The 11,354-nt window shown below is 46.0% G+C and overlaps 1 protein-coding gene across 2 annotated transcripts in view; it reads right to left on the reverse strand.

Annotated features, from left to right (window-relative positions):
* Positions 1 to 6,976, reverse strand: part of STRIP2 (striatin interacting protein 2) — a 56,384-nt gene extending 49,408 nt beyond the window's left edge. For both annotated transcript variants that reach the window (XM_074379076.1, XM_039473063.2), the window contains exons 1-2: positions 6,792 to 6,976; positions 994 to 1,063 (exon numbers count right to left, since the gene is read on the reverse strand). In XM_074379076.1, coding sequence (XP_074235177.1) covers positions 994 to 1,063; positions 6,792 to 6,920 — 199 coding nt within the window. In that variant the 5' untranslated portion in view covers positions 6,921 to 6,976. The remainder of the gene's footprint in view (positions 1 to 993; positions 1,064 to 6,791) is intronic.
* Positions 6,977 to 11,354: the final 4,378 nt, after the last annotated feature.

Here is an 11,354-nt window from a genome sequence, read left to right on the forward strand (position 1 = left end):
TCTATAAATTCCCATTTATTATATTCTTTGCCCACTTCTCTATTGGGTTGCTCATCTCTCTCCTCTCATATATATATCATATTCCCATTATGAATTCTAATCCTTTGCTAGTTATAAAACTTAGCTCTCTATTTCCCTGTCACTCATCACAAAATTTATTCCCTGTGCTTATGCACAAAAACTTCTTTAAAAGTGTTCATCTCTTTTCTCTGAAAAAGCATGTCTCAAAGTGTCACTTCCATATGACAGAATATTTAACTTTCACACCATCTCCACCCAAAGCTCATTTATTAATAACTGGCATTCACAGTACATGTTACATGGAGGCATTTAATGTGATGAGATCATGTTTACCCTAAGCTAAAAATCTAGACAGAGAGAAGCAGTCCATCACTAAAAGAAGAATGGAATCACTTAACCTCAGTTCATAAACATACAAGCAGAACTCCACCATAATGGATGCAGGTGACATGTACAGCTTTGCTCAGCTGGCCAGTTGACTATAGAGTTTTTCCTCAGACTTTGCTGAGATTTTAATAAGGGGCAGAGATGAGGGAAGAAGGAAAAGATGGAGGTAGAGGAGACAAAGGAAAAAGAGATGGCATGGGAGAGAAAGAGGGCAGCAGAAAGAAGGAGGCAGGCAAAGATATGGGTGACAGGAAGAAAAGAGAGAAGGAATAGGGAGAAGATGTAGAGAAAACTGATTTGAGAGTGTATCAAATTAATTATTTTTAAAGAGAATAAAGAAGTGTGAGCAGGAAAGAGTGATAGCACGACAGAATGAAGAATACCATAGCCAAGGACAGTCACAGAAGGAAATGTGAAGACAAAGAGATTTTTACTACTCTGGGGTGAAGAGAAAAAGGAATGTGAAGAACAGCCTTTGTTCAACAGCCACTTGGTGAGAACAGACAAACTTCCAGGGAGATCACAGCCCCCTTCCCTCTCCTCCTGGACACTCTTCTACTAGCTACTGACCCATCTACCTCATACCTGACAACTCTGCTGCATGCCCATCTGCATCTCCATACTCGAACTCCAGAGTGGGACAGTCTACAGAGCCCTGTAACAGAGAAATTTTGTTAGTAACTGAGATAACCTGGGAAAAGGGGTTACCAAGGGAAGACCGTAGCCTTATTTTTTTCCCCTCATGGAGGCCAAGGTTAGATCAGGGAGTCAGTTAGGAGAGTACTATTTGGGTCTTTCATCTCAGAGGTACCCTTCGCCAAGCCAAAACTTGAGGCTCAGTGAAGGGGCTGAGGATTCCTATCCAAATCAGAAAGTCTGAATAAAGGGCCCGGATCTCAAACACATCTGAAAGCTATGGTCTGTGTCCGCATCTAATCTACATGAACATAGACTAGAGGAGCATCTAGCTAATTTACATAAAATCGAGACAGATAGAAACAAAGATAACTTGATTCTAGCTTCAGTTCTGTCATCAACCCACTGTATGATATAGGTCAAGTCTCAGGTTGTGGATCATAGTTCCTCATTTTTAAAATGAGATTCTTTAGCTCTAATGTTCCACAACTTCAGGGTTGTCAAATAACACAACGTCTCCGCTCCAAGTTGTAGTAAAGATTAGATTTCCTATGATGTTGTATGTATAAATTTATAATCCTATTAAATATATTTTAATTAACCCCATCTTCTAACTTATTTAAGCATTTTGGGATATTTCCTTCCAGTATATGTTAATATATATGAATTTTTAAAACTCTCAGTCTCAGCTCTGTCACATACTTTTTGATCTTGGATAAGTTAACCTCTCTGTGCCTCAGTGTGACATAAAAAATATGCTACTAAGCTCCTGAAACTCTTAGAAGTTCCTGAGTGATAGGAGTGTCAGTTATTCATAATGAGTCACTGTCAGCTTTACCACAATTTATACTCATGAGGTGACTTATGTTAGGAAAGACCAAGCACATGATTAAAGGTTTTCATTTTCATCACCAGCCCCATGTCCAGGGAGGGGAAGGGTACTACAGATTAAGTCCAGTCATGTGGTCAATAGTTTACTCATGCCTAGGTAATGAAACACCATATGAAAACCCAGAAACAACTAGGTTCAGGCAGCTTTTGGGCTGGGGAACAAACAGATGTGCTAGGAGAGTGGTGCCCAGGGAGGCTATGGAAGCTCGGCACCACCCCAGCCCCACACCTCATCCTATGCATCTGTTCCATCTGGCTGTTCCTGAGTTGTATCCTTTATAGTAAAATTAGAGTCATAAGTACATGCTTTCCTGGATTCTGCGAGTTATTCTAGCAAATTATGGAATCTGAAGGGAGGATCATGATAACCACTTAATTTGTAGTTGGTCAGGCTGAAGTGTGGATAGCTTGGGGACCCCATCTATGGCTGGTATCCAAAGCAGGGCCTTGTAGGACTGAGCCCTTAACTTGTGAGGTCTGTGCTAATTCTAGGTAGTTAGTGTCAGAATTGAAATGAATTGTGGGACATCCAGTTAGTGTCAGGATGTTGGAAAATGACCTGCTTGGTTTTCCCATCTGTAAAATGAGGATAATAACAGGATTTACTTCACAGGGTTGTTGTAAGGACTAAATGAGCTAATACAGGAAAGGCACTTAGCACACTGCCTAGCACTTGGTACCACTATGTGGGTGGTCACTCTATTTATGATTTTAATATTATATTATAAAGGCATTCTTCTCATATTACTATGACTATTAGTTTAAATGGTTGTATAAATGGATGTACATTTAACAGTTTACTTAACCAGTTCCTTATATTTGAATATTTAATTTGTTTTTAATTTTCCTTTATTATATGCATGAAACTGTTATAGAGTTACACTTTTTTCTATATTTAGGATATCTCCTAAGCATAGATTTTTTATAAAGAAAATGAATGAATCAAATCTTATGAACTTTTTTTTTTTTTTTGAGACGGAGTTTTGCTCTTGTTACCCAGGCTGGAGCGCAATGGCACAATCTCGGCTCACCACAACCTCTGCCTCCTGGGTTCAGGCAATTCTCCTGTCTCAGCCTCCTGAGTAGCTGGGATTACAGGCACGTGCCACCATGCCCAGCTAATTTTTCATATTTTCAGTAGAGACGGGGTTTCACCATGTTGACCAGGATGGTCTCGATCCCTTGACCTCGTGATCCACCCGCCTCGGCCTCCCAAAGTGCTGGGATTACAGGCTTGAAATATCTTATGAACATTTTTAAGGCTCTTTGTATATGACAAGTTGCTTCCCCAAAACATGCCAATTTATACTGTCAACAAGGCAAACCATGTTTAAATACACTATGGCTAAGACTTCCAAACTTTTGGATTATAGAGAATAGTAGGGAAAAAGAAAAAGGTGGAAAGTGGGAAATGACATAGGGTTGTTGCTGTTTTATTCTGAGGGGTAAGGACTTAAAAAAAATTTTTTTTTTAATTCACAAAAGAACCATTTAAACCCCCAAAATGAAGGACAGAATCTCAGAATAAAGAACAGTCATTACAAACTGCCTTTCAAACTTTTTGGAAAAATGATATGTTTTACATTACGTCCCCCCCCAACACATAACATCTGGAACACATTTTTTTTTTGAGACGGAGTTTCGCTCTTGTTACCCAGGCTGGAGTGCAATGGCGCGACCTCGGCTCACCGCAACCTCGGCTTCCTGGGTTCAGGCAATTCTCCTGCCTCAGCCTCCTGAGTAGCTGGGATTACAGGCACGTGCCACCATGCCCAGCTAATTTTTTGTATTTTTAGTAGAGACGGGTTTTCACCATGTTGACCAGTATGGTCTCGATCTCTTGACCTCGTGATCCGCCCGCCTCAGCCTCCCAAAGTGCTGGGATTACAGGCGTGAGCCACCGTGCCCGGCTTGGAACACATTTTTAATAAAATATTTCTCTTTACTGCATGTGATGCACTGATTTTTCTATTATTTTATTTCTTTTCTTTCTTTTTTTTTAAAAACAGGGTCTTCCTCTCACCCAGGCTAGAGTGCAGTGGCACGATCACAGCTCACTGCAGCCTCAACCTCCTAGGCTCAAGTGATTCTCCCACTTCAGCCTCCTGAGCAGCTGGGACAACAGACGTGCACCATCATGCCTGGCTAAATTTTTCTTTTTTTTTAATTTTTTGTAGAGATGGGGTCTGCCTGTATTTCCCAGGCTGGTCTCGAATTCCTGAGCTGAAGCTATCCTCCTGCCTTAGCCTCCCAAAGTGCTGCGATAGTAAGCATGAGTCATCATGCTGGGTAATTTTATTTCTTAAAATAAAAATTTTAGCCTCAATTAACAGGTTGCCCCCTATAGCAGTTTCAAAACCATTGTTTTAAATTGTGTACATCCTTAAATTTAACATATTGAACTAAATTTTTATAAAAACTCACTTTAATTACCTGAATTTTCCGTATTTTACCACAGACCAGTTAAAACTTTGTCAAGGAGTTTGAGATCAATAAACTAGATCTGGCTAAAAGATGCCTGAGATGAATCCTTTTGTTAGGTTAGGACTCTTCTTATTAAGGAAACAATTACTCTTCAGCTTCCTTTTCAGGTTGGGATGTTCACACACTAAGCCACTGGGAGAAGGTAGGTCAACAGTGCTCCCACAAACAGCGATACATGATGAGGCTCTCTTGACTTGTGCCACAGTAATTCTCTTCTAGTGATTTTCTAAAAGCCCTAGAGAGGAAAAAAAAAAAAAAAAACAAACCCTATCTCCTCTAAGGACTGCCTTCCACAGGAAAGCAAAAAGAGGGAGAGAAGAAAGGCAGATCTCGCATCTGGGTGCTGTGGTGATGGAGGATGTACTGGCAGGTAAAAGGAGTTCCGCTGCAGCAGAAGGTAGAGGAAAGCTAATCTTTCCAGCCAGGGTTTTGGCAGGCAATGAGCCCAGACAGAGATGATCGCTGCAGTTGTTCATTTCCAGGCATGAAGAGTGCAGCTGCAAACGATCAGCAGGTAAACTGCAGTGCAGGTGGAAAGCTTTTGAGTCTCTGGACACTGCAAAGTACTGGCAAAAGACCATACTATCAGAGCCTTTGCTTGAAGAAGACTTGACAGGTGGGGAACAGATTGCAACTTTAGAAGGGACACCCAGGTAGAGACTTTTATTCCCCCCATAGAACATATCATTCTGAAATTATTTTATTTACTCACAATTTGTCTCTCCACATTCAAAGACCCTATCTTGTTCCCTGATGTATCCTTAGCACCTAAAACAGTGGCTGGCAGATAGAAAGTCCTCAATAAATAATCGTTGAATTAATGAATGGCTCATCTCCCCAAAAAACATTTGAGCGAGAACAATGTCTCTGTGGGGGAAGGAGGTCCAGGGTGCCCTAAAAGACCAGACTCATCTTGAGGTAGGGAGGGAGATGATGTGGTGGATATAATCTAGCAAGACAGGCGGGCTGCGCTCTGCCTCTGCAAGGTGATGACTTTGAGCTGGTCTTTTTACCTCCACTTCTACCTTAAAAAAAAAGAAAGAAAAAGAAAAAGAATGGATTCCTTCTATTCTTCCTACATCAAAATGGGAAGCATACATGAAATCACTTTGGAAACTGAAATGCTATTCAAATGGTAAGGCAAGATCTGGGCTGCCAAAGACCTGGCTCCTAGAACCAGCTCTACCACTTGATGATGGTGATGATGACAATAATATACTAAGAGTTACTATGTACTGACCAATTACATGCATTGTGGCTGCACTGTGCCAAAAAGTTCATAGTCAATTATCTCATTTTTACTTTATCACAACCTTCTGAGGCAGGCAGTGTTAATTTCATTTTACAGATGAAGAAACTGGAGCTCAGAGGGGTTCGGTAATCACACAGGTAGTAAATGGTAGGGCTGGGCTTCAAAACCTGGTCTGACTGACTCCAAAGCCTGGTGTTCCTGACCACAAACTGTGCCAGGTGTCTGATCTTTGGCAAGTCACTCCTGCTCCTTTTAGGTCTGTGAAATGAAAGGGCTATACCAGATGATCTCTGCAGACCCCGCCACATGTGACGTTTTGTCGTCTATTCTGATCCCCGCTCAGATCCAGCTGATGGAAACTGCCTAGATGAGGGGGTAGGGGAGTGTTCATAATTCGATGCTTTCGTCTTCCTAGGTAGGGTTCCTTCTTTTCAGGAGAGGAGGAAGAGATGGAAATATTCTGACTCCTATCTGTATGCTGGGACCGCTCCCGCCAGGTAGCCCCTCCTGGACTGCTGAATCCCGTCTCGCTCAGCCGTCACAGGCAGGGGGCCTGATGTCCGCGGAAGGCGCTCCCTAAATGGCCTAAGACTTACGGGGAGAAGGGGGCGAGCAGGCGACGGGCAGAAGTCCCCCGGCCAGTGTGGATCGGCCCCGGGGCCCGCCGCAGGCAGCCTGGGAGGGGGAGAGCGGCTGCCCCCGTCGCCAGCCCGGCCTTCCCGCAGCTGAGCGCCGGCCGCCCACCCCTCAAGCCAGTCACTTAACCTCTCCGCTCCCGTCCCCCATCTATAAACTGGGATCGGAATTTCTGCTTCAAGGAGCTGCAGCGACTAAGTGAGATAAATATTTGTAAAGTATTCGGTCCGCTCAATGTCGCCCTCATCTTCGTGCAGCGTGGGGAGGCCACAGGGCTAGAAAGACCCCAACCCGCGGCAGGAGACGTGCGGACAAGGGTCGGGCCGCAGAGCCCAGGGTCCGGCAGCGAGGACCCCGCAGGCGCACACTGCGCGGGGCTGACTAAGCGCGCCGAGGGCACCGGGGCCAAGGCCGAATGGCCTCAGCCGCTGCTTCCCGCCCGCGGGCGTCTCCGGGCCCCAACCGAAGCCCTGGGGCTCCTCACCTCTGACTCCCGCCGCTGGCTTCGGAACGCTTCGCGGCCCTTGGGCGCCGCCTGCTTCCCTTTGCCGCCGCCGTTGCCATTGCCATTGGCTGGCGGGCCTCCGTTCCCGGGCGCGGCGAGGTCCTCCATGCAGCTGGTCAGCGGCTCCCCTCAGGGTTCAGCTCGCTCTGCCAGGGGCGACCCCACAGCCGCGCGCCGGGAGCCGGGCCCGCCTCCTCCGCCACTATTGGCTACAGCTGCTCTCCGCAGCCCCGCCCCGCGAGGCGATTGGCTGCTCCGCCGGCCGGAGCGGGACTCGAGGAGGTGGGGGCTCATTGAAGAGATTTGGGGGGATCTTTTCAGTCCTGCGGCACTGCTGGCAGCCGGGGACTCCTAGGTTAGCTCCAGGCTTCACGCCCGCGGATTGCGGGGCCTTGAGCTCCGGCGGGTTATCTCTGTGCTCCTCACTCGGTATCTCTCAGCATTCACCCCCGCCCCCGGCCCCGACCTTTTCCGTAGCTCTAGTCTCCGCCTCCTGCTCCACCGCAGTCTCTGTTTCCCTAATATCATCGACCCGGACCCCCACATCCCGGCTCCTGCACGCGTCCCACATCCCGCTTAGTCGCGGGGGAGGGATGGCACCACCAAGTGACCAGGGACAGACACCGCCCGAAACGAGGGACTCGCTGTCTCCGGAAGCTGAGAATTCTCAGTGTTGCTCTGAAGAGAACGCATCTCTCCCGGAGCGAGGGCTTGGCTGGGAGACTGGGGGTCAAGGGGTGGGATGGGGACGTTTTCCCATCACTGAAATTGCTGGTGGCCTCGGGGCTGCTCCTGTCATCCGCCCTTTCTGCTGTGGGGGCCTCTTCCTCGTGGTGTGAGCTGGGCAGCAAATGCTCAGTGGAGAGCAAGTCCCCACCCTCGCCCGCTCGCCAGTCCTTTCTTCCCTTCCTCTCTCTTTTCTAAGATGCTTCCTAAGGGCTCAGTGTTACTGGAGGCAAAGGAGACTGTTTGATCTGCTCTCCCCTGAATTTAAAAAGCAGCCTGTGGTAAGTATATAGACAGTCTGGCTTGGTAATAGAAGCCCCAAAGACCTAGGCTCCGGGGAACGGGTGGAACCAAATCGCTCTCCCTGGCCTGGTTGCTTTAGGAAGGGCCTGGGGGGCCGTGCTTGGTTCCAGGAACTGCAGTAGGCGCTTTCCAGATACCACATCATACTCCTCGACGGGGTATGTTTACCAATCCAGTGTTACCGATGAGGAAACCGGCACTTGCTGATTCTTCCCTGCAGTTCCTAAGGTATCATATTCTGTCTTATCTCAGGGTCTTTCCCATGCTGTTCTCTGTAGGAGACTGTCTTCTATTCCCCTGGTTGATTCCTTTTCTCCCATAAAGATTCTAGTTAGTTATCACCTCCTTCTCCACAAAGCTTTCCTTTGGCCCTCAACTCACTCAGGCTGTGTTGGTGTCAAGCCAGTTCTGCCTGGAACCAAAATCCTAACATTTTCCACGATATACCCAAAGCAAGGGGCCTAAAGGAATGACTCCACCTTCCCACATCTTAGAGACAACTCTGTCCCTTTCTTACCATCTCTCTCACAAAAGAACAAGTTTAAGAGCACTCTCCGGAGCTTTTTAGGTTTTCTCTCCCTGATCCCCAATACTTCCTCACTGTACCCACCCATCTTCCCTTTCCTCTTCCAGTCCCACTCCCCACCCACATATAGGCTCCTTGAGAGTAAGACCAAATCTAGCTCATTTTTGTATGCCTCATCTATGTACATTTAATGCAGGGTTTCACAGTCTCTGTTCTATGGACAACTGGGGCTGAATACTTATTGTAGGGGGCCGTCCTGTGCATTGTAGGATGTTAGCAGAATGTCTAGCCTCTCTCTTCACTAGATGCCAGTAGTAGCCTCTCCCTAGTGTGACAACCAAAAATGTCTCCATATACTGCAAAATGTCAGGGGAGGGGGGCAGTTTACAGAATTGAATTGATATGAATTTCCAAGAAAGTCCCTGGCTCAAGGCCTAAACTACTTGACTTTGTATTTTTTTCAGGGTATAATTTGTTAAACTCTTAAAAATTTACACTCTGCTTTAAGATTCACAACCCACGCCTTGCTCATCACTGCTTCAGTGTGGTAAACCTGCCACAGCACACCCCATTGGGGTTTCTTAATAAAAAGAATTCATTATTTTACCTCTTCTTCCCAGTACTTCTTCTCCTCCTAAGTAGTCAGAGCCCTACGGTTAATGGGCCCAGAAGTTCATTTTCTTTTGTGAGCCTCCTCAATCAGCAGGATCCCAACAGTGGTGGCAGACAGGATTGGCCAGTTTTGACACTTTATTCCTTTTCCTGCCTATTCCTAGGGGGAAGGGCAGACTGATCTTGAGAGTAGGATAGAGGACAGCTCACAAGTCCCCTCTGATGTCTACCTAAAGCCACTTGCTAAGCCTAGAGCTCCATTTGGCTTTAATTTCAGATAACAAATGTGTAAAACTGGTGCTATGAAGATGTGGAGTCAACACGAGGAGAGACTCAATCCATGACCTTTTCCACATCTCAGCGGAATAGACCTTTTCTAAGATCAGACACCTATGTGCTCATTATAGGGCCAGATGTTCAGAACTTCTTATAAAGAGGAAGATATCTGGAAACAAAGGGAGGATGTAACAAAAAACCATAGAGTAACTGAAAACTTTGAAACTATAGGCCATGGAATTGGCACACATTCAATTTATTTTAGCTTATTTGTCAACAAAGGTGTGATAGCCATCAATACCATTGACCACAGAGGCATCCAAACCTGAGAACTAATTAGTCAAGGCTGCTCAAATCTCTCCATCTTGCAGAGATGGCTCCAATGCTGTTATTTTTATATTTGAAGTTATTAAAAAACCTACATTACCAATTTCTCTTGTCCCAAAACTCAGGCTGCCAGCAGAGGGTTGGCGGTAATAAATAGTTTTGTTTACAAGGATCACATACACCCTTTTCCCCATATAAGCACTCCACTTTAATCCACAGAGTTCAGATACTTGACTAAATGGATAGCACCTGGCACTGAGAAAGCTTCCTAAGATGTAGGAAGTCCTGAAGTACCTGCAGTTAGGATAATTTAGTAAAAAAAAAAAAAAAAGGATAGAACACCCTCCTCTCTCCATAAAGGGCACGTGTGGGTGTAATGATGCAACAGAGGTTGTAGGGCTCTAGGTTGATACCAAGAAATGACGTGTATGCAGTCAGCGGTGCATGCCAGGCTCTGTAAATAAGCAGCACTTGTTATACATCAGTTCATTAAATCCTTACCCTAGGAGATAAGCAGCATCCATTTCACAGGCAAGAAAATCGAGGCTGTGGGTGGTTATGCAATCTGGCTGTTACATAACTTGTAAATGGCAGAGCTGCGATTCAAACCCAAGTTAGCCTGCTTCAAAGTTCAAGCTCTTTTCCACAATACTGTGAGGTGGAGAAACTTGTGCTGCAGTGGACAGCTTGGGCTTACTCTATGATTCTGAAATGAAGACCCAGGTGCCCAAGATACCATCACAAATGAAGAGTCAAGCCCTGCTGCAGGGGAGCAAAATCCTTTCAGCTGACTCACCAGCTTCATCGCTAGCTGCTATGTTCTCCTCTTAACTGGAATGGCACTTATTTTGAGGATTACCAACTGCCCAGACTATTCTAACCCTGTGGCCCTCCCTTAATCTAAACAATCAGAAGCCAAAGTGGCAGAAGGTTCTGCTATGGTAAGAAAACATCTTGCATGTAGGATGCAGAACTAGTTTAGGTTGTCACCTAAAGAAGTTGGCTATCAGCCGGGCGCGGCGGCTCAAGCCTGTAATCCCAGCACTTCGGGAGGCCAAGGCAGGTGGATCACGAGGTCAAGAGATCGAGACCATCCTGGTCAACATGGTGAAACCCCGTCTCTACTAAAAATACAAAAAATTAGCTGGGCATAGTGGCACGTGCCTGTAATCCCAGCTACTCAGGAGGCTGAGGCAGGAGAATTGCCTGAACCCAGGAGGCGGAGGTTGCGGTGAGCCAAGATCACGCCATTGCACTCCAGCCTGGGTAACAAGAGCGAAACTCCGTCTCAAAAAAAAAAAGAAAAGAAAAAGAAAAAGAAGTTGGCTATCAGAAAGCTACCCAAAGATGGTTACCCTACTGGCAGTTGAGAAAGAATAGGCAGTCTGGATATAATCAGGTCCTAGTTGTCAGAGTCCTTTGGTCCCAAATTGGGGGATACTGATTTCCTGCGCTTTTCTACTAAGGGCAGCACACGAAGGGAGTCAGGGACCCAGAACTATGGTTTAGTTTCCTGTCTGAAGCCTACAGTCCTCAGCTCCCCAGAGTGGTGGTTCTGAGAAGGTAAGTTCTTTAACCTGAGAAGGCAGATGCACGTGTGTGCCGGCGGGGAGGGGAACAGGATATTTATTAACAAGCATTAGGTCATTCAAACATGCCTTTTGGTAACTTTTCACATCCTTGCCCTACAGCAGGATCTCTAGTTTGTTACCCAGAGATCTCTCTCATCTCTGATTTCCTAAGTTCACAGAAACAAGAAATACCCTTAAAAG

This window comes from Saimiri boliviensis, chromosome 10 (assembly GCF_048565385.1).
Source record: "Saimiri boliviensis isolate mSaiBol1 chromosome 10, mSaiBol1.pri, whole genome shotgun sequence".
NCBI lineage: Eukaryota > Metazoa > Chordata > Mammalia > Primates > Cebidae > Saimiri > Saimiri boliviensis.